This window comes from Pogonomyrmex barbatus, unplaced genomic scaffold, assembly GCF_055798465.1.
Source record: "Pogonomyrmex barbatus isolate J1 unplaced genomic scaffold, ASM5579846v1 scaffold6, whole genome shotgun sequence".
Lineage (NCBI taxonomy): Eukaryota > Metazoa > Arthropoda > Insecta > Hymenoptera > Formicidae > Pogonomyrmex > Pogonomyrmex barbatus.
This window is the reverse complement of record NW_028297160.1, coordinates 9,707,673-9,730,192: the sequence shown is the minus strand read 5'-3', so window position 1 is coordinate 9,730,192 and position 22,520 is coordinate 9,707,673. Positions and strand designations below refer to the sequence as shown.

The following is a 22,520-nucleotide window of genomic DNA, read 5'->3' as shown; positions in this document are numbered from 1 at the left end:
TCGTAATTTACGCTCGCGTTCGCCATCTCGTCCGAAGCCAACAATCGTCGTGATCGCCATTATGTCAAAAGGAAAGTCACGCAGATTATTATTATCACCATTCAATCGTGATCCAATGGAGAACGCGTCTTCGGGACGATTGTCTCCCTAGGAGAGATGATTGTCTCGCTAGATTTTCGGACGAGGCGCACGCCTGTACGGTATTCGCGAACATTTCTGATCGTAATGATGGAGGAAGAGAGGCTCTTCCGGCGATTCCGCCGCCGAGACGTCGGCGCGGCGTCTCGCGCGCTCAGCCGTGCGTGAGTTATGGGATTTAGCTTGACCAGGAAGCTTAATCTAGAAAGATAGATAGAGATACAGATAGACAGAGATATTTTTTTTACAAGACGTGACAAGGCTTTCGTGCCGCGGGGAGCTCCGCCTCCTCGTTCTCGAGGCGCGAAAAGCAAACACGTCCGACAGGCCGCGGCGGGCAAACGTATTTCTGGCCAAGATTTTAATGGCTTGTTTATGCGCGCAGTCGGATACAGATTGGATCGGATATACGTGTATCTTTGCGAAAACGCACGCCTTCTGGCACGCCGAAAATGAGCCGCGCGAAGATATAGCGCCAGATTGCGATCGGAGCCTGGGGCACGAAACGACACCGCCGTCAATAGCGGCGGTATTAATTAGCGTTATCTGCCGTTAATTTGCATAATAGAAGCTACGAGCGTTTCCCGTAACGATCCGTCGATTCACGTCGACATTGAGGACCGCGCGTTTTCTTCCCGCGGCGATCGCTGATCGAGCCGCTTCTCGTTATCGTCTGCCCCCGATCGTCTCTCTCTTTTTCTCTTATGCATGCGCTCATCCTGCTGTCGACTATTATTTCCGTTATCTCTCTATTACCTGGACTCGGTCGTACGGAACATTCACGAGTTGATGAATCTGCCTAATTGCTCAGACACCGCTTGTCGATGTTTAATTAGGTCGTTAACGAGCCAATTTTATTGCGGCAAAAGACCCACTTGAGAGAGAGAGAGAGAGAGAGAGAGAGAGAGAGAGAGAGAGGGAAAAAGAGAAGCTCTCCGACTCGATACATTCGCGTTGGATCGATTCCTGATTAGATCCTTTCTTTGCGGCCGAATAAGAAAAAATCGCGTACGCGTATCGATTTCATCCGCACGTTTTATTTTTGCGCCACTACGTAACGTTAAACCATGCGAACGATCGTCCTGAATAAACAGATGGCCTGCGCAAGGCGCAATGCTATACCCGCGCGTTCCCGATTTCAACAGAATCGAGAGAGTCGATACGACGTTCTTTTCATGCCCCATCGACGATTTCCGGAGAGTAAAGCAATAGATCGAAAAACCTGTCGAGAATATCTAGCATAGACCAGGGAGCGCGTGTGCGTTTTGCGGCGGCGCGCGCGTGGCGTGAATGTCAATTACAATGGCTTTTGGCATTCACGCGTATTTACATGTGCAAAAAACACGCGAGCGAATCGCGCCAATTTTACAAAAATCCCTCCAGGAAATTTTGTAACGAGAGATTTAACCGCGAGAGATTCAGACACGCGTTGTAAAGTCGCCTCGATAACTTTTCACCTAATCCTCTTCTCGCCTTTTTTCTCCTCTTTGCGGTGATGCAACGCTTAATAGCTCTGTACCATCGCGAGCTTTCTTCTCGGGCGCGACGTGATGCGACGGTTCCAGAATCGTCCGAAGAAGCAGGAATCATTCATTCCCCCAATGTTCCTTCCGTATGTCGTTAAAACTCAAGCATGGAAAATCAATTAAAGTCGTATTAAGACTGATTGCAAATGGCAATTTAATTAAACACGCGACAGAATCGCACAATGTCTCCCATTCCGCGTTCTTTCTTCCGTCGCATGTGTCTTCCTTCCTTTGTAATCTTTTTTTCCTTTTTTTCCTTCCTTTTTTCTCGTTTTTCTTTTTTGTAGGCATATTTTCGGTATTGACGTCGATTCTTCGAGAAGTATCGGTATGTTATGATCGAAAGTATCGTGAGATTTCAAGGAAGTAACGATCGATTTGTCATGTCGTGATTGGAGCTCGGAAATGTACACAATAATTATCCGCATACCCCTGCGAGCGGGATATATAAGCGCACGAAATTCGCGAGCGAGGATTCGCTTTCGTCAGTCTTCGTCAGCCTAGCTATCCGTATCGAGAATCGAAAAATCGAATAAAGCGACCAGTAACAGTGATAGTTTACGTAAGAGTAAAATTATATAGTAATAATATATGATAATACATAATATAGAGTAATAATAATTAGTAATAAACGATAAAATATCAATCACGCCTATACCTTGTGAATTCACCTCCTCGGACAATATAAAAATCGAAAAGATAGACATATACACCTACCTATACTTTTCCTACATTTTATTTTATTTTTAAACGCTATGTATGTACATACGACCGAATGCTTGAACGATGACGGCGCTACTTTCTCCTTCGTAACTATTTCCCGCGACCGATGTGTACATGTGGAATGTCAAATCCTCTTATCGGTTCTGAATAGGCGAATTGCACGTTAGTTTTTATTAAAAATGATTTCGAAGTTTTAATATTCGTACGTAATATGTAAAATTTTATAATAATATTCTCAGAACATTACCAAAGCATCCGGTCGGCATATTTTTTGTCTTTCGTCTGTCACTCGGCAATTACTTTGTACAAAATATGAAACGGCAAAAAATGTTGTCTTATATTTTTCTTATATAAAAGAAGAACTTTCTATAAAACTATATAATATGTAATATAAAGAAATCAATTGCATTTCATTATCTCCAAAGATCAAATTTATAATAAAAGAAATAGATTGTCTGGATTGTCTTTATTCAAGTATTAATTGAAGATGTCAAACAAAACATTGAAAGTAAGACAATTTACTGATGGAGTGCAACTGATATAAATTGTATGATTGCTGATTATCACGTGTATCTAATCTGTGTCTATATATATATTTGCGATAGATAAAAGACAACAAAGTCATATATAATAGGAATGTCACAACAATTAATTTCTAAAAGGTTTCACATTGCAAAAGAGAAGATGACACGGAGTCTACTCGCTTACACTTTCGCCGCGTTGTGCTTTGTTTCCGGTTGCATCGGTAAGATAAAACAATCATTAATCATAAAGTTTGCTATCATAATTATATCCACTATCAATTATATCAACTATCAAATATGCAATAATGCTGCAATATAAATATTTAAATAAACAAATATTATATCAATGAGAGATTTCGTAATAATCGAAATTTTATTCTTGAAAGTGGATTTATTAGAAACATTTGAATACGAATATGAATACACGTTTTAAATCTCATTTTCAGTCTCATTTTCACTCATTACACATTCTATAGAATTTTTGATAGTCATCAAAAATTTACAAATAATATTGACGTATAAATTTTACAAATAATATTGACATATATCCTAAATAAAAATAATAAAAATGTTACCTTTGTTAATTCAAAAATTAGTCCCAAAATATTCAAAAATTATAAATAATTACGCTTTTTTTATATATTTTTTACAATCTTTTATAAGCAAAAATCTAGCGATATAAAATCAGTGATTGTTAAAAATGAAAAATAATCATGATTTGGTCAATACTGATATTAGATTTGATAAGAGTGATTAGCATCGAAATAAAATATTAGATAAAATCATGTATTTTCCCAATTTGAACGTATCATTTTGATAAAATATTTTTGAGATATGTTTATGTAACATTTCTTTCTCACTTCCACTCGCGATTGTAGAAGACTCGGCTAAAATTTTAGAATACACTGTATTTTTTTCGCTGTGAGTTTGTCAAATTTTGTAATTAGTAAATGAAATGAAATAATTAGCAAATAAATAACAAAATGCTTAACCGCTGCATTCCTAACTTTTACTACAGTGATGTAGAGTGCACAGGGGAAGTTTATTCTGCGATTTCTTTTAAGACTTTGCAAATTTGTCTAGGCCTTCGCTCAGCAAACACACATCATTTCAGCTACTCGTCTTTGCGTCGCCGACTTTCGAACATTGTTAATAGCTGAGACGCTTCTTGAAACTTACTTAAGACTAATGTGATTTTCTATATAATATAATGCAAATATTACACCATCCATTTAAATTGTAAAAAAAAAAGAATACTTTTAAATTTGTGTACGTTTTGGCTTACTCATACATATTATTGAATATCCTTTAATTTTTGAATCTTTTTCTGACATCCTGAAAGAAAGTGAAAATAGGAGAGTCATTCTATAATATAAAAACAGAAGAAACTGTAAATTAAGAAATATTTAAAACTTAATATTATAATAATTGAAAATGTTCCCAATAATAGGAAGAAAAGGATTCGGTCCTGGAGAACAAGAATGGGGCTACGTCCAAGTGCGCTCCAACGCGAATATGTTCTGGTGGCTTTATTATACTACGGCAAACGTTAACTCATATTACGACAGACCATTAATCATTTGGTTACAAGGTGGACCAGGCGCATCTTCGACGAGTTATGGGAATTTTAAAGAATTAGGGCCTCTCGATGTAAATCTAAATCCGAGGAATTACACTTGGGTAATAAGCTATGCAAAATTAGATTATATTTTATTGGAATCGAGATGGTATCATGCATGATTTATAAATATCTAATTGTCGATATAACTTGTTTGTCAGTCTACTTATTAGTGACACAATTGAGAAAACAGAAAAATGAATGATTTATTTATAGGTCAAGAATTATAATGTTCTCTTCATCGATAATCCAGTTGGTACTGGCTTCAGTTACGCTGAAACTAAATCAGCATTCTCGACAACGAATGAACAGATCGCGAAGGATCTTGTAGAATGTATGCGAGGATTCTACAAGGAATTACCGGAATTCGAGGATGTCCCGACGTATATCACGACCGAATCGTACGGCGGAAAAATGGGCGCAGAGTTTGCGCTAGTCTGGGATCAAGTAAGAATTACATACATGTTAATTAAAAAATGTTAATTAAAAAAAAAAAGAAAAATTGATAAGAAAATATTTTATGTGGAAAGCAAAGTCATAATATTCTTGAATAGTCGTAAATTAAAAATAATAACATTCACATCGTAATGATAATAGCATCGTAACGGTTTATTAAATATGATGAAATAACTCGTGTTTCCATTAAAAGATTGCAAATGAAAATTCACGTACCTAACGTAGTGTGAATGTTCTGCAGGCTCAAAAATCTGGCAGTATCAGGAGTAATCTAAAGGGAGTCGCACTCGGAGATGCTTGGATCTCTCCTATTGACTCTGTAATCACATGGGCACCGTTTCTACTCAGCACGGTAACTAATGATGATTATTTATTTTCAGTAATAAATGATTATTTATTACTGAAAAGAAAGAGAAAAGTACATGCAACATGATTCTTAAGCCTCTTTCTCCCTCACCTTTCGCCTCGACTTCATCGCTGAATAATTTTATACGAGATATTCTCAGTCTTACTTACGAAGCATTTTTATAAAATTCTTTAGAAAACTATTTTATACTTCAGGGTATGGTCGACACCAAAGGCTTCAAAGAAATCGATGCTGCGGCACGAAGAACGAAAGATAATGTCGAAAGTGGCAGATGGGTAGAAGCTACTTCATCATGGTCTAACACCCAAGGTGTTGTTTTAAGGGAGACTTATAATGTTGACTTCTACAATATTCTTACAAAAAGAAGTCCGGGCAATCAATTTATTCAGGACGTATCGTTTTTATTTAGAGGTAAACAAATAAATAATATTAAATAATAATATTATTATTAATTTAAAATCAAACAACAAAAATTTTTATATTAGATGTTAAAATAAAAATGCAGAAAATTCTTAAAATGTTACAATATTGCTATTAGCAGGGTATAATTATTATTACGGGTATCATTATTGCTGGTTTTTTTTCGTATAATTACAGGTGTCGAGTATCCACCTCTCGACCAATCTGAGGCTTTTTCACTCGAAAGTTTGATGAATGGTCCGGTAAGGAAAGCGCTTGGTCTTAAAGCCACTCACGGCATCCAATCCAATGAAGTTTTCGCGTACTTGAACGAAGATTTTATGAAGCCAGTTATTCATATAGGTATCGATTAAATCGAAAGACGCGACGAAAATAAAAAACAGAAATTGATATAAATTAATAAAAAATTGATTGTTATTGTTACCAAGTAAAACAAACTATTGTGATACATGACTTCTGACATGGGTTTGCTCTGTTCTCAAAATAAATTTTTTTGTCATATAAAAAATTACTATTCCACGAAATAATTGCAGCTATTTTATATTATAATTGGTAATAATTATTATATTTAATTTAAATATTAAATGTAAATATCACATTTTTTAGTGGAACGACTACTTAATGAAACCAACTTGAACGTATTCGTTATTACTGGACATTTGGATTTGATTGTTGATACACCGGGTAAGTTGCTATTAATTTGTTTTCTGACGTATTGTATTGTTAAACTATTTTATATTCTTTATATTTTAAAAATATTTTTTAATATTATTTTACAACTTACATTACTATAAATATTAATTAAAGAAGTTTATTCCAAAATTTATGATTATGATTTAAAAATGAAAATGTCACAATGTTTTGATTGTCACTAACATTTTACAAATAAAATTACTCGATAACTTTAAATATTTTGTCAAGAAAGCTGTTGGATTCTTTTTATTTATACTTAATATTTTAACACTCTATATTAAAAATTATTTAAATGACATTAAATTGAATCCTCATCTTTTCGATTATATTGAAAACAGAATACTCTGCATACTTAGTTCACATTACATATCACTTACACGGTTTCTTCTCACGCTGTTCTCTGCTGTATAAATCCTTATCATATATCATATATTTCAGGCACCCTTCTTTGGGTCGAAAAACTGAAATGGAAAGACGCCGACACCTGGAAAAACTCAGTTAGGCGTCCGCTCGTCGCTGAAGACATCGTCGAGGGCTATTTCAAGGCTCAAGATAACTTCAGGATGTATTGGGTCAACAGAGCCGGACATATGGTACGCACATACAAGGCACTTTCTCTCTTCCCCTTTAGCTTTCGTATTTATTATAACATAGCCTCAAGCGATAGCTCCGGGGATTAATTCGCAACAAGGAGAATATCCTAAATCAGTGCGCATCATGCGATCTTATATCCGTCAATTTGTTATGCTGTCCAATTTGTTCGCCCCAGTAACTTATGTAAGAAGATTCGTCACGATAACAGGTGTTTTTATATCTGTCATAATTATAAAAAATTAAACGTGATTATTTATTGTGGTATTAATTATCGCGCAAAATTCGCGAAACTCTCTCCCACATTGTACGAACACATAGTTAAAAAATTATAATTGTAAAATACTTAGTCCTATTGTTAAAATTAATATTAATTTTTTATTTATGTTTACATTTTTCTTGACTGTATGTATATCTTAATGTACTTTAACTATTTGTTTAAAAAAATGATGCAGGTACCAAAGGACAATCCGGCAGCTCAGGAAATAATATTGCGGCACTTGACAAGCAACGCAAAGTGAGTGAACAGAAGTGAAACCTGACTTTTTTATTTTATTATACTCGAATACTTTATTTTATACTGTATGACTTAAATCATTCTATTTAATATTCTCTATAAATTTTAAGAGTATTATAATCATTATATATATATATATATATATATCATCATATATATATCATCATGTTTGTATATCGTCATCTATTCTGAAACGATTTCGATCGCATTATCATAATCATATGTTGAATTAAAAATATCTATATTATCTATATCTATATTTTGCATTTTAATATAGTCATTCGTTCCTATCTGATTTATTGACATTTATATTAACTTGTCGCTTGTAAACGGATTATTAAAAAAAAAGGAATATTCAGGAAAGATAGGAAGGACTGTAGGCATTTAATTAATATGGATTGAAAAATCAGATTTGTGAGAAGCGATTCTCAGCCTATTTCAGGATAATTTTTATCTTTTTTTTTTTGGTCTGTAACACTCTGCGTACGCGCCTTTGCAAGGGAGGACCGGCTGAAAGGAAGAAACCGTTCCGAGAAACGTTCGGCCTCGATATAATTATCGCAACACTGTTTATATATCGGCGCAGTTACTGCCGGCGTGGGTGTTGAAACAGCATATGTGTAAACAGCAATAAAACACGTAGTGCGGTCCCGGATAGGTAATCTCCTCCCCACGAGAGCGTAAACGGGAGTTCCCTGGAAAACCACCGATGGGCGGGGTTGAGCCAACCTCTAGATCTTCCCGTGTCAAATTAAACAATCCTCTTCATTAAGGCGACTGGATGCGGCGGAGTCCCGACGAAGTCCGTGCCCCGATCTCCTCAGGGTGCCCCTACGCCCTCACCCTCGACGATCATCACCAGTGCGATCCGCGACTCCGCTCCGCGCGACATCGAAGGAACACTCGGTGAACGGTGCCGGTTTTTATTTTTTGCCGAGTTATTATCGGCGAGAGAGGGAGCGACGGTGAGAATGTGATGTTACTTTAATTTCGCTGCTTGGATTACGTGCATTATTGAAGAACGCAAAGAAACGATAATCACAGACGTTGCGTATGAAGTCGTAGAAACACGGGAAGAAAGGCGGAAACTTTGTGAAAATATTCTGAAGACAATCGCCTCTCGCCCTGGATGTTCGAGAGGAATTCCCGATGCAGCCGAGCGGTTGTTCCCAGGTGTTCCTCGCGAAGGATCAAGCGTGCGATCTACGCCGATGTCAAGAGTACTGGTACGTACTCCCGACCGACAAGACGTTCCCCGTGAAACGCGCCTGTGGACTCACGAGCCTGGTCCCGGGGATGCTGCGCGCCGACGTCGCCTGGCCAACCCTGTGCCAAGCGTCCTTCGCGTCCTGGCCGATCCTGGCGAGACCGCCGGTCGGCTACAAGATCGCGCCGCATCACGAGAAGCCGCCGTATTCCTACATCGCCCTGATCGCGATGGCCATCAACTCGTCGCCGAAGCGGCGGCTGACCCTCGCCGGGATTTACAAGTTCATCATGGACAGATTCCCGTACTACCGGGAGAACCGGCAGGGCTGGCAGAACAGCATACGGCACAACCTCAGCCTGAACGATTGCTTCGTGAAGGTGCCGCGGGACCGGACGTGCGCGGACGACGGTGAGGATCACACGGCCGGGAAGGGCAGCTACTGGACCCTGGACCCGTCCGCCAGCGAGATGTTCGAGCACGGCAATTACAGGCGCAGAAGAACAAGACGGCGGCGGGTGCTCGCAGAGGGGAGGCAGGACCTCACGGTACAGAGAGAGAGAGAGAGAGAGAGAGAGAGAGAGAGAGAGAGAGAAGTTTTAATTCCTTGCGAAGAGGTGCACAATTATCGCGACGACGTCTGAAGCTGGTCTCTCCCGGCTCGTATTTAGTAATCTGGACTTTTTTGACGAAGCATTTCTGACAACAAGACTGAAATGCGACTTTGATTGCAGGTCTCGACGACGGAACTCTTATCCAGTTTGACGAGTCGTCAAGAAAAGCTCGAGGTGCAACGTGACATTGTTGAAGCGAACGAAGAGAACGCTATAGTGGTAACAGACATCAGGAGCGAAGAATGTACTAATTCTTCAGAGCGTATCGCCAAAACGACGATGTTTAGTATCGACAATATCCTGCGAAAGTCCACGCGAGAATCACAAATATAATTATAATATTTATACTCATTGTCGAAAAATAATTTTGATCGATGTAATGATGACAACGTTTTGTTGTCTATTAATGACGAAAAAAATCCGAAATTTCGGAAGCGAATACAAGATTTTATTATGTTTTTAAGTATATATTCAGAATTATAAATAGGCCTATTTATTATGTTTTATTTATGTATCTATACATTATAAATAGAAATTAAAAACTAATATATGCACTAATATATGCATATAATTTCTTCTTCACTCAATAATATAAAAAGCGCACAAACTTTGCGCTTCGAAGTTAAGGAAGAAAAATTATAAACATACATATATACATGCATTATATATATATAATTACACACACACACACACACACACACACACACACACACACACACACACACACACACACACACACATACACACACACACATATTTCAAAAAAATAATTTTTAATAATTTTTTTTATATTAATACTCAAATTAAAGATAATTAATTAAACAAATATGTATTTCCTAGATCAAAAATCGAATGATTAAATAGGAAAGTAAAATACTAAAACTATTTAATTTTATTTTGTAGTTTAGGATCAAAAATTACAATGGTAATTATTTAGAATATCCCCTTCATCTCCGACTTTTGATAAAATTAGGCTCAATTTTAATAAATTTGCATTTTCATTTTCCTTGATCAAGTCTGTCAATTAAATTAATTGCCAATTAATAATAATAGGATATAAAAATATCACATTCTGTCGGTAATATAGATCAGTTCAGTATCCCTTTAAGTATTCGTGGACATGACTACGTAGTTCAACGTGCACATTTTGTGCACATAGAGGCGCTAGTGAAAAAGTTCAGTTAAAATATAAGCATGACCGTTGTTTAGATTTCTCTGATTCACGTCGTGGGGGACACTTCGTTGACGGAGAAACAGTGGTTTTCACGACGTGGAAACCACACGGGAAAATTGAAAGAGATTTAAATTCGAGTTATATCAATTTAGAAAAAATAGGGAAAAATGTGTTTGAAGAATGTCGAAAGACACAAAGGAGTTTTACGCTGACCAAGTAATTTAAATATCTTTCCTCCTTCTCTTTCTAGTAATAAAATGCGATTACGAGATAAGACAGGTGACGTGGAAATACACACACACACACACACACGCGCGCGCGCGCGCGCGCGCGCGCACACACACACACACACACACACACACACACACATTATTTAAAGTATATATAATATATATTTAAATTATATATTATAAGTATAATATATATATATATATTTTATATAATTATTAATTTATATAATATATATATATATATATATATTTAAAGTAAAGTAGATTGAGACATTACACGTGGAGAGAAAAAAAAAGATCGATCACAATCAAAAAAAAGCAGAGGTAGCTAAATTGAAAAGAAAAAGAAGTAACAATTTTTTTCGCTGATAAACATTATCAGCATTATAATGGCTCAGTCGTGGCATTAGATAATAATTCGATAAATTTGAGAAGCGAACTAGTAATCATGGCAACCGGCGACGATAGACGTGTCGCTTTAATAACAGGTATCACTGGACAAGTAAGTTCTTTTTTAATTTTTTGAAGTTTTTCTTTATCAAATTTTCAATGAATATATATAAAATTCTGATTCTTGACGAAATGTGTACGTTCAAATATTCAAACTATTTATATTGCTATGGAAACATTGACTCTTGAAACAAAAAAGATTTTATTTAATCCTCATATTTTTTCTCTTATTAGGATGGTTCTTATCTAGCAGAATTTTTACTGGAAAAAGGATATGATGTGCATGGCATTATCAGACGAGCAAGTTCATTCAATACTGCTCGTATCCAGCATCTTTATGAAGATCCAAAATGCCATCGGCAAGGTAAAATGAAGTTGCATTATGGCGATATGACGGACTCAAGTAGTTTGATTAAAGTTATCAGCGCGATACAACCGACAGAGATCTATAATCTTGCAGCGCAAAGTCATGTCATGGTTTGTATTAAACATGTGATATTTATATTTAATAATTATACATGTATTATTTTGTATTGTTATAGGTAAGCTTTGAAGTAAGTGAATATACTGCAGAAGTAGATGCAGTAGGGACAGTGAGAATATTAGATGCGATACGCACATGTGGCTTAGAGAAATCTGTAAAATTTTATCATGCTTCAACGTCTGAACTTTATGGCAAAGTAATGGAAGTTCCGCAAACTGAAAAAACTCCATTTTACCCACGTTCTCCATATGGTAATTGAAAGATAAAAATAGCCACGTTTTAGACCGGATAACTTGTATTTATTCAAATTAGTTTTTCAGTACATATTTTAAAATTTCAGCCTGTGCGAAGTTATATAGCTTCTGGATTGTTGTAAATTATAGAGAAGCATATAATATGTTTGCGTGCAATGGTATATTATTCAATCATGAGAGTCCGCGAAGAGGAGAGAATTTTGTCACAAGAAAAGTGACGAGATCTATAGCAAAGATACATTTAGGTCTGCAGGATGTGCTCGAGTTAGGTAACTTAGATGCAAAACGAGATTGGGGCCATGCAAAAGATTATGTAGAAGTAGGCAACACTTCATCTTTTAAATAAAAAATTAATTATATGCCAAATTTCTTAATATAATTCTTATATATATGTAATATACAGGCAATGTGGTTAATGCTCCAGCAATCACAACCGGATGATTATGTCATAGCAACAGGAGAAACGCATAGTGTAAGAGAATTTGTAGAAATGGCATTCCAATATGTCGGTCGTACAATTAAGTGGCAAGGCGAAGGTGTCAATGAGACAGGACAAGATGCACAAACTGATCAAATATTAGTTCGTATAAATCCAAAATACTTCCGTCCAACAGAAGTGGTGAGATATCCGTTGTATATATAAAACTATAAGAATATAAAGAAATAAATTTTATATCCTAATTTATTTGATTATTGGATATTTGATTTATTTGATTTTTTTTTCTAATTTTCGACAGGATGTACTTTTGGGCGATGCATCGAAAGCGAGAAATAAATTTGGATGGAAACCAACTATTACATTTAAGGTAATTTTCTGTATCTGAAAAGAATAATTCTAAAAAAGAGAAAAAAATTTAATATTTTGGAATCCAAATATATGTAATTATATTAATAATTTCTATTACAGGAACTTGTCAAAGACATGATGGATTCTGATTTGGAATTAATGTCAAAAAATCCAAACGCTTAATAGTGTTTTATTTTTAAAATGTGATATAGCCAAAAGCATTTATCATTTTTCCATGCAAAATGGCAGTATTTACAATTGTCTACTTTGTAAATATAATATAAATATTTTTTAAACGTTTCTAAAACTTCTATAAACGAATAAGATTTTTACTTTGTATAATCTGATAGCAATATATTATACAGATATCACTCCAGTGAAAGAACTAAGAGTGAACTTCCGAGAATATATTGAATAATTGTTATTGATCATTAAAGCAAAAAAAAGAAGAGATAACAGAAAATTGTGATTTTACATTCGAATAAAACAATGATACGTCTTTATGTTAATAAAAATGCATATAAAAGATTATGTATACAAGATATTTTATTTATTTTTATTTGATGATAAATTATTTTCAAGTCATTTAATTCACTAGTTTTATTGAACTCTTCTGCTTTGGAAACATTTTTATTTAAATTCTTCCATTCGTCATTCTTATTTAGATGTATATACATATATCTATACATATACATATACATATGTATATATTTAAGCCAATTTTTATGAAGCCACACAATCGTTGGCAGGACATTCATAGTCTGATTTAATGTTTGAGATCGTTTTAATTCTCTCCTTTATGTTTATTTCTCTCATGTGAATTAATTTTAATCTCAGTTTAATTTTTTAAATTAGAAAAAAATAAAAATATTAAATTAAACATCAAGCTAAAATAAATTGACATAAGATTTCATGATAATTTTATAATGATGTCATAATAATTTCATAATGATGTCTAATTTGACATCAGATTTCTGGATTTCATCCAGAAGATTTCAACGAGACGATCATATAACATATCTTGAGATATTTTAGACGAAGTATAAAATTGGACTAGAGAGAGCAATACTACCCTAAAATTCCATGGCTTTTGGATCTCTTTCCCCATGTCTTTCCCCCTCCTGCGTTTGTTCTCCCCTCTCCGTCTCTCTTCTCACCCTCAATTCCAATTGCGAGATTGTAAACAATTCGCGCGCGGAGAAAGGCTCAGGAAGAATGCAACTGACGTGGGCCGAGGGGAGATATGCGCTCTGCTTGCTGATCCTGCAAATAAGGCTGACGAACTCGCGTACGTCCTGGCGGTTGAATGCCGCTGATAAAGTCGTGAAAACGACCGACTTTGTGAGTACGGTCGAGGACGACCCGATCTTCGACATCCTCGCGGGCAGCGTGGTCACCGGCAACGGCCAGACCTGGAGCAGAACCGCGACGTCCGAGAAACATGAGAAGGTGCAGATTTACTGTCAGGAATGCAAGGGTTTTGCCAGCCAGAAGAGGTAAAGAACGAGCCGGCCGTGATGATTATTGGTTGGGTTACGCTATTAGGTTATAGGATTACAGCTTGTATTCTTGATTCTTTTCTCCTTCAATTCTTTTTTCCTTTTCTTCTACATGTATGAAATACAGGACACTTTCATGAGTCAAGTAATGAAGAGCCCGATAAGATGCATCTTATTTAAACAAGAAAGTCTTATTCATTTCTATCAACGTAGATTAACTTTAGTTTAACTTTTTTTCTTCTTATATTCCTAAGAATTAGAAAAGAGAGTGAATCAAATTAAGATTAAAGTTAATCTACATTGGTACAAGTGGATATTATATCTATGATCACATCTGCATCACACTCTGCATGTATACATATATGTTTTTTTTTGTTTTTCGTACATATACAAATGATATTTATGTGACATAATTTTCTTTTTCTTTCTGTAGTTAGCGTTTTGTGTGTGGCTTGCTGTTGATTCAGTGTTAAAACAGCCCTAACTTTGGTCCCCTTGGCAGACGACTCTCGTCGTACGTGTTGAAGGATACTCAAAATATCAGCGAGTCTTTCCCACTATCCTCGCAAGTATCGAACGAGCAGGTGACGTGCGCCTCCGGTCAGCAATGCGACAACATAATATTGGATTGTGGCAAGCCGGTCAACTTCACTTACTATGACAATCTTATTGGTGTGGCGAACAGGAATAAACATCCGTTGGTACCAGAGCCTAATGTAGCGCTAATGTTCAAGAAGAACGGCGGCAAAACTGTCGATGTCGACATTGACTTATTAGAGAGACGCTTGAAAAAAGCAAAACGAGAGGTATTTTATATATAAAGAACTTTAGCACACATCCATTCTAGATGCTAGTGGAAGAAATGTGCATTGCGTGATGTCATAGTTGATATTCTCATTTTTGAGCACTTTTCACAAGAAAGAATATCTCATTACAATCATGATATTTATATCCTCAAAATAAACTCTTTTCGTGCATATTTTTTATATGTATCTAATGAAGATAGTTTTTGCTATTCATCATTAAATGGGTTTCTTTCCAGAAACCGAAATCTGTTCAGCTCTATAATCAGATAGGAAATTTCTGGCGTATTAAGGGCGATGCACAGAGATCGATCGAGTGCTTTCGTAGAGCACTTGCTGTATCACCGCATAACGCGGAGGTTCTTTTGAATTTGGCTCGAGTATTGCTGGTACAACATTATTTAGATGACGCAACATACTTAGCCAGGCGGTCCTTAGAGTTGCAGCCTCCGGATCGCAATGCGTGGGAGCAATATCTTACACTTGGACAAATATTCAAGGTATATGGATAATAATTATTACTACTATCACGTTTGTCAAGATTTGGTGTGATGTAACTTTTTTCCTTTAGCAATTTTAATGAACAAAATCGCATTAAAAAAAAACGTGATGTGAATCAAACTAATAATTATTCATTCAATATTCAAAAAGCTAGTATAAAATTTATTAGACGCATTTTTTTATCTCGTTTTGTAGGCATATGGACATTTCCAAGAGGCAGCTGTACACCTGCGTCACGCATTGGAATTAAAACCGGATCTCTCCGATGCTGCTGATGCATTAAAAGAAGTCGAGTCATTGCCGCTTGCAAGTATACACATGTATACATTGCTGATTATCGTCGGTTTGGTATGTAAATTAACGAAACATATGTCTATATTTAACTTTTGTACTATTAAACATTAAATTAAGTTTACACAGTATTTTTTACAATTTCTCTTAAATAAATTTTATCTGAGCTGTTCTTTATGAGAAGACAAAAATCTTTTTTTCCTTTTCCGCGGATATCCAATAAGAAATTGTTACTGATATGATGATCTGTTATTATAGGTACTCGGCGTGCTCTTTGTTGTATTGACCAGTGTGGAATGTGACGAAGATTCAACTTTAGTCAATGGACAGCTTCAGCGTCCAGTACAACGACATTTCAGTCGTGCTATGGCCATGCGCAGCCTGCGGCTCAATGTCGCGCGCAACAAACGTTGTTGATGACGATAATGACTCACTATCGACGAATCAGTCGTTCGTACATGTGATAGAATTAATGTCCCATGTTTTAACGACTTATCTCCTTACAAAGTATTATTTGTAATATGATTCGCAATAATTCTCGGGATGCACTGTTTATTATATATCTCCGGAGAAAAATATATGAGGAAATATACAAGAGAATTTTATCGCTACTTCATTTAGACCAGATCCAAGCCGTTATCATACGTAATTCGAGATTAGACTTTTAACTTCCATCCAATATTTATTTTTTATCTTTTCAACGTGTTTACAGAAAATAAAAAATATGGAATGTCATTTTATTTATATATATATATAAGGATTACAATAATTCTCTTTTAGTTGTTATCACACACATATACATTATATATATATATATATATATATATATATATATATATATATAATACGGTACACTGTAACAATTTCTTCAATTATCATATACATAACTAGAAACTAGAATAGATACAAGTGATACTTTTTTTAATTTTCTTTCAGTATGTATCACTTTGTAATACGGTTGTATTTATGATATATTAATATCTCAGCTGAAGATTAGCTTTAACATACACAGGATGTCCCAAGAAAGATGTGAAACAGCAGTAGAATTCTATTTTTGAAATTATCATCATAGTTTTAAGAACTAAATAAAATAACTAAAAAAATAGGATTCTGATTTCAAAAACAAAAAGATATAAGACAATACACAAACAATTTTTGCAACAGTTCCTATCATACTCTGAAAATTTATTTTATTAAAAAAAAAATTATGCTGATTGCTAAAGGCAGTTGAATATTCACATGAATAATAAATGTTCAAATTGTTAATTCTCAAAGGAATTAAAAAAAAAAACTATTTTCGATATAAAGATCAGTATCTAGTCTCTCTTTATTTACTTTAATTGTTTTGCAATAATTTTAATGATCTATTTTCCTAACAAAATTTTTACTAACTTTAAGAGATCTGTCAACTGTTCTGGTTTTTAAAAATAACATTGTTTATTGTTTAATTATTAACGAACAATAATTCTTATATATGATATAAAAATTTTCGTTCTTTTCTAATGTTCAACATTAACTCTTTTGTTAGTTGATTATATAACCTTGATTCACTGCTAAAACATCTGTATAAAACTTATTTGCATAATATTCTTCGCTGTCACTTCGCATTTTTTTGAGACAGTTCCTATAAATAAAAAGAAATAATATATGAAATAATATGAAATTGCGTCTAAACACTCATTCAACAATATGTTCGCACTAACAATATGTTTAACAAGGTTATTCTACATTAAAATTTAGCATGGGATAATGTACATGAAATAACATTGTACAATTTATGATCTAATTAACGAGTTATAGATAGTATAGTGTAGATTCTACTTTTTATCAGTGGAGACAATTATTTCTTGTTATGTCAGAATTTTTACATATACTCCTTAGACATGTATTGAAACATTTCCAGTATAACATTCTTTCAATAACTTATCCATAAAATACTTATGAGAAACGTAAAATAATTGTTTACAAGTACTTCTTTTAAAAATTTGAAAGAAGTAAAAATTAACTCAAAATATGAGATAAATCATAATACCTATTTTTGCTGCTACCTGTGCTGTTGAACAAAAAACGTTAATTATTCTATCATAAAATCTAATATAAAATTTATAAGTTTCGAGATTTAAATTTCTAATCGCTTTGTACGATTAAAACAAATCAGGTTGAAAGTATTTGTTAATCGTACAAAGCGATTAGAAATTTAAATCTCGAAACTTATAAATTTCTAATCGCTTTATACGATTAAAACAAATACTTTCAACCTGATAAAAATATAAATATATTTCTTCTATGATTTCTTCTATGATCATTAAATATTCTGTTATTGATTAAGCTTTCATTTGCGGCAAGAATTTATCAATTAATACATGCAAGATGAATTACAAGAAAAGAAATAACTTTGAGAAAAGGATAATAAATTTAAAATAATATGCATGACTTTGCTGCTCAATGAAATATATCTGGTTTGGCTATAATGTATTAAAATTGAATAAATAACTTTATGGACGCTCAATGTATGAGGGAATTAGGCCTTATTTTTACAATAGGCCTTGTAATATTTACAAATGTTGCAAGCTGATAATCGAGGCCAAATACTGTATTAAAATTATATATCGTGTATATATTACATTTTTTTGAATAGTCAATAAAAATAAATAGAAAATACTGAAAAAAAAAAAAATTTATAATCTATTGGAACATTAGTTTTATATAGTTATAGAAAATTATTATCTCTTCTCTATACTTAATTGTTCAACTTTTACAAAATATGTTAACGATATGTTAATATCTTGCATAAAAAAAATGATGAAAAAATTCCTTAAAAAGCTTCCTAGAATTTAATACTGCTAACAGTAATATAATATAAATAAAATATATATCGAATAAAATTATTTAATAGACAGCATTTGACTCATAAAAATACTCATCAATTTCGTGAAGCAAAAGAATGAAATATTTAACTATAACAAAAAGATTTCATTGCAAAATTTGCAGATTATACAAGAATATATTTGTTTTCAATGTCTTTTTATGTAAATCAAATTGATATTTTCTTGATGTAAATTAAGAAAATATTAAAATAATGTCTAAATGTTGAAAAAAGAACGCTTCCTTATGTACCATCACAATGAAATTATTTCACGTTTTATATTTAAAAAAGCTAAAAACAAAAAAATAATAAATTGAATGTTATGCTGTACCTCTACAAACTAAGCACATATTGTTGCGATCTGCCTCGAATTTGCTTCTAATTTATTGGACTAGTTTGTACAAGGCACTAAATGCATCTGATATCGACATTTACATATAGAAAAAATTATGCTATCTCCAAATACACTGAACGTCCAAAAGTAATTAAGATGAGTGTTTGAATGGTATTTATAAGTACAATACTATCATATAGGATGCTAGAAAATCGTAAAACAATCGAGAAGGGGAAGGATTCATCGAAAAGCAAATATAAATCAATTTGCAAAGTAAAAATTTTTTATATAAATCTTTTCCCGAAAAATAAAACATAGTCAGTATGCCCGAAATAAAAACATATTTTTTAGATACAGCTGTATTAATATCGTTTATTTTTATATTTTTAGAATATTATTTGATATGCTCAAAACTCGGCTCAAGATTTTTCTATAGACTACTTATAGTATTTCCTAGAACATAAATTGAATTATTAGTTCTTTTGTTGAGATAAATATTGGTCTTTTAAAAAAGTAAATCAAAGGAATACTATACAATTCATTTTTATAAAAATATTCTTCTTAAATGTAAAATTTAGATATAAAAATTCCTTTTTCTAAAGAGAAGCTTTCTTTTCCATTGGAAAAATGTCACCCCCTTCACGAATGCTATTACAATTCTCATCGCACACTATATAGTATTGGAAAATATACATCAGACTCTCTCTTTTCATTATTCATTCTTTCAACAGTCATCTTAAAATATTTAATTTAATATGCCTATCATATCATATTCGTGTGTCATTGATTACTTCATTTATCTCAATATACAAGAATGATTTCTACAAATGGCCAAATTTCAGGTATTCTACTCTTTGAAAAAAAAAAAATCATATTAAAATAGATTTTGAAATACTTTCCACGTATATCAGAATCTAATATTATGTTAGTAATACATGCCAATAACAATATACAAATCAACAATATATAAATCATCAGTCTGTTCAAAAGTGTTAGAAAATTAAAATTATATTTATTAATATAAAAAAATTTCTAATTGTTCACAATTCAATTCATATTGTATGGCCCTAGAACTTAATTTTCAATAATCAAGATAAATGGAATGTGTTCCTGAAATTTAGCCATCCATTTTAAAATCACTAATGTTATATATACTAAAGTAAATATCTATGTATAATATTATATACATATCTTTTAAAAGTTAGAATTGCACCCAACTAGCATTGGTCACTGTAGATGCAGGCGCAGGTGAAGGTGCTGATGCCGATGCTGACTGAGAAGCACTGGCAAACTCACCCCACTCTGAACTTGTGACTTCTTGATTTTGACTTTGCACTGGTTTATGTGCCGGTGAAGAAGTAGGAGTTTTTGCTGGTGGTGGAGCAATTTTTACACCACCTGGAGGAGGTGGCAAACCCGCGGCTGGATTAGCACGTTGTCTAGATTTCGATGCAACCTCACTGCCATCTTTTTTCTAAATAATAAATTATTTATTTTAAAATTAAATTGTCGATATTTAAGACAATATTTCAGATTTTTTGTATTAATCTACACATATAAATTTTTTTTAAAAAGCAATAAAAAAATTAAAATATTTTTAAAAAATCATAAAAAATTAAAATAATTATTTGGCAAATATCTAATACATAATATTTTTTCTCATATTCTTTTTAATTTTAATTTTAAAAAACATCAAATCTTTATAGTTTAACATATTTGTCAAGAAACAGATATATGATAAAAGAATTCTTACGGTGATCTTCATATTAATTTTGATAGTTTCACCCTCTTTAAATCTGAGATCCAACTCTTGTTTCGGTTTTTCCTTCTCTTTTTCGATTTGCTCCCGATTCTTTAACCATTTAAAATGATCCTGAAGAGCAACGTTCAGATCAAAACTGTCAGACCTATCTAAGAAGCCAACACCTATGAACGCTGATCGTCCATTGTCATCTTGGATCCTCAAGACAAAGTATCGGGACGAGTCAGTGACTGGTTCTACCGCTATTCCGGGATACTGCTCGATGGGACACTTGGCAAACAGTTCGCCCGAGATCTTGTCTTCCAACTTTATCGTAATACTGTCGCCCTGTGACACCAATCGCATACGGCCGGTCCAGGAGGGTTCTTGCAGGTTCCAATCGGCTGCCCTGTGACAGTGATCGTGAAGTCAATAGGTGCTTTTCATTTAGTGACACAAGTCGACACAAGTATCGTTCTATCTTTCTTGGCTTTCAATGATTAATAAGGACAAAATGATACTTGTGTCGATTTGTGTCACTAAATGGAAAGCACCCAATATCTCATACATTCCGAAACAAGTATTTCACGCTGACTTTACTTAAGCGATCTAACTCTGAAAGGCCACCTCAACGAGAGAAAAGAGGAAGAGATAGAAAAGAGAAAGAGAGAGAAAAGATCGCGGAACCATCGTTCGATAACATATTGAACAGTTTCATGAAACGTCGTGTCGAAAAAGTGTCTCACGCTTACCGATAACCCCTGTTGGTCGACCTTGGTGGAATTTTGAAGACGAATACCTCGGATTTCACCAGGAGAACGCTCTCATACGTCTCCATCGCGCTCGCCAACGATGATTCTCACGCGAGCAACAAACGCAAGAACGCACAAGACAACCACGGAGACTCTCCCCGCAAGTCTACTGTTTGAAGGTTCGTTTGCACTCCCCTGACAAATCGACAAATGTCCGCTGTGATCAGCCGTGATTTGATAACTCTATCTCGAGTCACGCCTCCTGTCCTCCCTGCCCCGACGCCCCTCTAGACGACAGCCAACCACCCACGAGTCGTCCATAGATTAATCGCATATAGACTGAGACCGACTGAGTTGGCTTTTTACGCGCGACGCGCGACCAAAGGAAGCGTGACTCACCAACAGGAACGCGATTACGCGTGAAGGAAATGATTAGCAATTGCCTTATCGACATTCAATGTCGATTCAGTGTTGACTGTTTGTAACGAGAGTTATCAATTTATAATTATAAACATAAGAAGGAGATAAAGAGAGAAAGTAAGTAAATGCAATGAAGCAGAAGTGATGTATTAAAAAAAAAAAAAAGATTTGTAAGGGAAAATTGATGAAAAATAAATATAAATGATTGATAAACAAAAATTTGTTTAATTCCTACAAATAAGATAAATTAAATTTACACTTCTTGATAGATATTAATAATAATACGCTCAATATACTACTTTTTGATTAATCAAATCGCCAACAATTCTTTTCTGATTGGTCAAGAAATAATCGTAGATTCGAAAGCGCATGCGCAAACACAATTGTCATTTCTAGTGTAATACGGGCATTATATATCACATCTGATATCGCGTACGCCCTACTATCACGCACGCACGCACGCACGCACGCACGCACGCACGCACGCACGCACGCACGCACGCACGCACGCACGCACGCACGCACGCACGCACGCACGCA

At 34.3% G+C, this 22,520-nt stretch overlaps 5 protein-coding genes across 11 annotated transcripts; 4 read left to right on the top strand and 1 right to left on the bottom strand.

Annotated features, from left to right (window-relative positions):
• The first annotated feature begins 1,972 nt into the window (after positions 1 to 1,972).
• LOC105432899 (retinoid-inducible serine carboxypeptidase) lies at positions 1,973 to 8,675 on the top strand. Of its 6 annotated transcripts, XM_089082669.1 has the most exons (12): positions 1,973 to 2,226; positions 2,993 to 3,132; positions 4,362 to 4,591; positions 4,746 to 4,976; positions 5,227 to 5,337; positions 5,547 to 5,763; positions 5,950 to 6,114; positions 6,379 to 6,456; positions 6,904 to 7,058; positions 7,512 to 7,574; positions 8,347 to 8,538; positions 8,633 to 8,675. In XM_089082669.1, exons 2-12 carry the CDS (start codon positions 3,024 to 3,026, stop codon positions 8,636 to 8,638), a joined length of 1,557 nt encoding a protein of 518 aa, XP_088938795.1. In that variant the 5' UTR covers positions 1,973 to 2,226; positions 2,993 to 3,023; the 3' UTR covers positions 8,639 to 8,675. The 6 variants fall into 6 exon arrangements, with proteins under 6 accessions (XP_088938795.1, XP_011646196.2, XP_088938797.1 ...); XM_011647894.2 differs by having other exon boundaries at positions 3,050 to 3,132; positions 8,347 to 8,675; XM_011647893.2 differs by having other exon boundaries at positions 1,974 to 2,226; positions 8,347 to 8,675.
• A 47-nt stretch (positions 8,676 to 8,722) lies between these two features.
• Positions 8,723 to 9,952, top strand: LOC105432957 (uncharacterized). Its single transcript, XM_089082682.1, has 2 exons — positions 8,723 to 9,328; positions 9,515 to 9,952. The coding sequence occupies exons 1-2, from the start codon at positions 8,723 to 8,725 to the stop codon at positions 9,725 to 9,727; spliced, it is 819 nt and encodes a 272-aa protein (XP_088938808.1). The 3' UTR covers positions 9,728 to 9,952.
• A 614-nt stretch (positions 9,953 to 10,566) lies between these two features.
• Positions 10,567 to 13,304, top strand: Gmd (GDP-mannose 4,6 dehydratase). 2 transcript variants are annotated; one of them, XM_011647896.3, is made up of 8 exons: positions 10,567 to 10,784; positions 11,055 to 11,300; positions 11,483 to 11,612; positions 11,791 to 11,983; positions 12,073 to 12,305; positions 12,390 to 12,605; positions 12,724 to 12,792; positions 12,894 to 13,304. In XM_011647896.3, the coding sequence occupies exons 3-8, from the start codon at positions 11,523 to 11,525 to the stop codon at positions 12,954 to 12,956; spliced, it is 864 nt and encodes a 287-aa protein (XP_011646198.2). In that variant the 5' UTR covers positions 10,567 to 10,784; positions 11,055 to 11,300; positions 11,483 to 11,522; the 3' UTR covers positions 12,957 to 13,304. The 2 variants fall into 2 exon arrangements, with proteins under 2 accessions (XP_011646198.2, XP_011646197.2); XM_011647895.3 differs by having other exon boundaries at positions 11,483 to 11,725.
• A 647-nt stretch (positions 13,305 to 13,951) lies between these two features.
• On the top strand, positions 13,952 to 16,467 carry LOC105432958 (uncharacterized). Its single transcript, XM_089082685.1, has 5 exons — positions 13,952 to 14,269; positions 14,775 to 15,078; positions 15,315 to 15,575; positions 15,772 to 15,924; positions 16,126 to 16,467. Exons 1-5 carry the CDS (start codon positions 13,989 to 13,991, stop codon positions 16,282 to 16,284), a joined length of 1,158 nt encoding a protein of 385 aa, XP_088938811.1. The 5' UTR covers positions 13,952 to 13,988; the 3' UTR covers positions 16,285 to 16,467.
• Positions 15,949 to 21,866, bottom strand: LOC105432903 (NECAP-like protein CG9132). Its single transcript, XM_089082683.1, has 3 exons — positions 21,561 to 21,866; positions 20,821 to 21,217; positions 15,949 to 20,541 (listed from the first exon to the last, which is right to left on the bottom strand). The coding sequence occupies exons 1-3, from the start codon at positions 21,644 to 21,646 to the stop codon at positions 20,269 to 20,271; spliced, it is 756 nt and encodes a 251-aa protein (XP_088938809.1). The 5' UTR covers positions 21,647 to 21,866; the 3' UTR covers positions 15,949 to 20,268.
• Positions 21,867 to 22,520: the final 654 nt, after the last annotated feature.

What these genes read in the sequence shown, in the direction of transcription:
- LOC105432899 (XM_011647893.2), top strand. Translation starts at nt 3,024, where the DNA reads ATGTCACAACAATTAATTTCTAAAAGGTTTCACATTGCAAAAGAGAAG. An exon ending in CTTTGTTTCCGGTTGCATCG is followed by an intron (nt 3,133 to 4,361) that starts GTAAGATAAAAC and finishes TCCCAATAATAG; the next exon opens with GAAGAAAAGGATTCGGTCCT. An exon ending in CACCGTTTCTACTCAGCACG is followed by an intron (nt 5,338 to 5,546) that starts GTAACTAATGAT and finishes TTTATACTTCAG; the next exon opens with GGTATGGTCGACACCAAAGG.
- LOC105432957 (XM_089082682.1), top strand. Translation starts at nt 8,723, where the DNA reads ATGCAGCCGAGCGGTTGTTCCCAGGTGTTCCTCGCGAAGGATCAAGCG. An exon ending in AGGGGAGGCAGGACCTCACG is followed by an intron (nt 9,329 to 9,514) that starts GTACAGAGAGAG and finishes CTTTGATTGCAG; the next exon opens with GTCTCGACGACGGAACTCTT.
- Gmd (XM_011647895.3), top strand. Translation starts at nt 11,247, where the DNA reads ATGGCAACCGGCGACGATAGACGTGTCGCTTTAATAACAGGTATCACT. An exon ending in TAACAGGTATCACTGGACAA is followed by an intron (nt 11,301 to 11,482) that starts GTAAGTTCTTTT and finishes TTCTCTTATTAG; the next exon opens with GATGGTTCTTATCTAGCAGA. An exon ending in CAGCGCAAAGTCATGTCATG is followed by an intron (nt 11,726 to 11,790) that starts GTTTGTATTAAA and finishes GTATTGTTATAG; the next exon opens with GTAAGCTTTGAAGTAAGTGA.
- LOC105432958 (XM_089082685.1), top strand. Translation starts at nt 13,989, where the DNA reads ATGCAACTGACGTGGGCCGAGGGGAGATATGCGCTCTGCTTGCTGATC. An exon ending in CACTTGGACAAATATTCAAG is followed by an intron (nt 15,576 to 15,771) that starts GTATATGGATAA and finishes CTCGTTTTGTAG; the next exon opens with GCATATGGACATTTCCAAGA. An exon ending in TGCTGATTATCGTCGGTTTG is followed by an intron (nt 15,925 to 16,125) that starts GTATGTAAATTA and finishes CTGTTATTATAG; the next exon opens with GTACTCGGCGTGCTCTTTGT.
- LOC105432903 (XM_089082683.1), bottom strand. Translation starts at nt 21,646, where the DNA reads ATGGAGACGTATGAGAGCGTTCTCCTGGTGAAATCCGAGGTATTCGTC. An exon ending in TCGACCAACAGGGGTTATCG is followed by an intron (nt 21,218 to 21,560) that starts GTAAGCGTGAGA and finishes TCACTGTCACAG; the next exon opens with GGCAGCCGATTGGAACCTGC. An exon ending in AAATTAATATGAAGATCACC is followed by an intron (nt 20,542 to 20,820) that starts GTAAGAATTCTT and finishes TTTATTATTTAG; the next exon opens with AAAAAAGATGGCAGTGAGGT.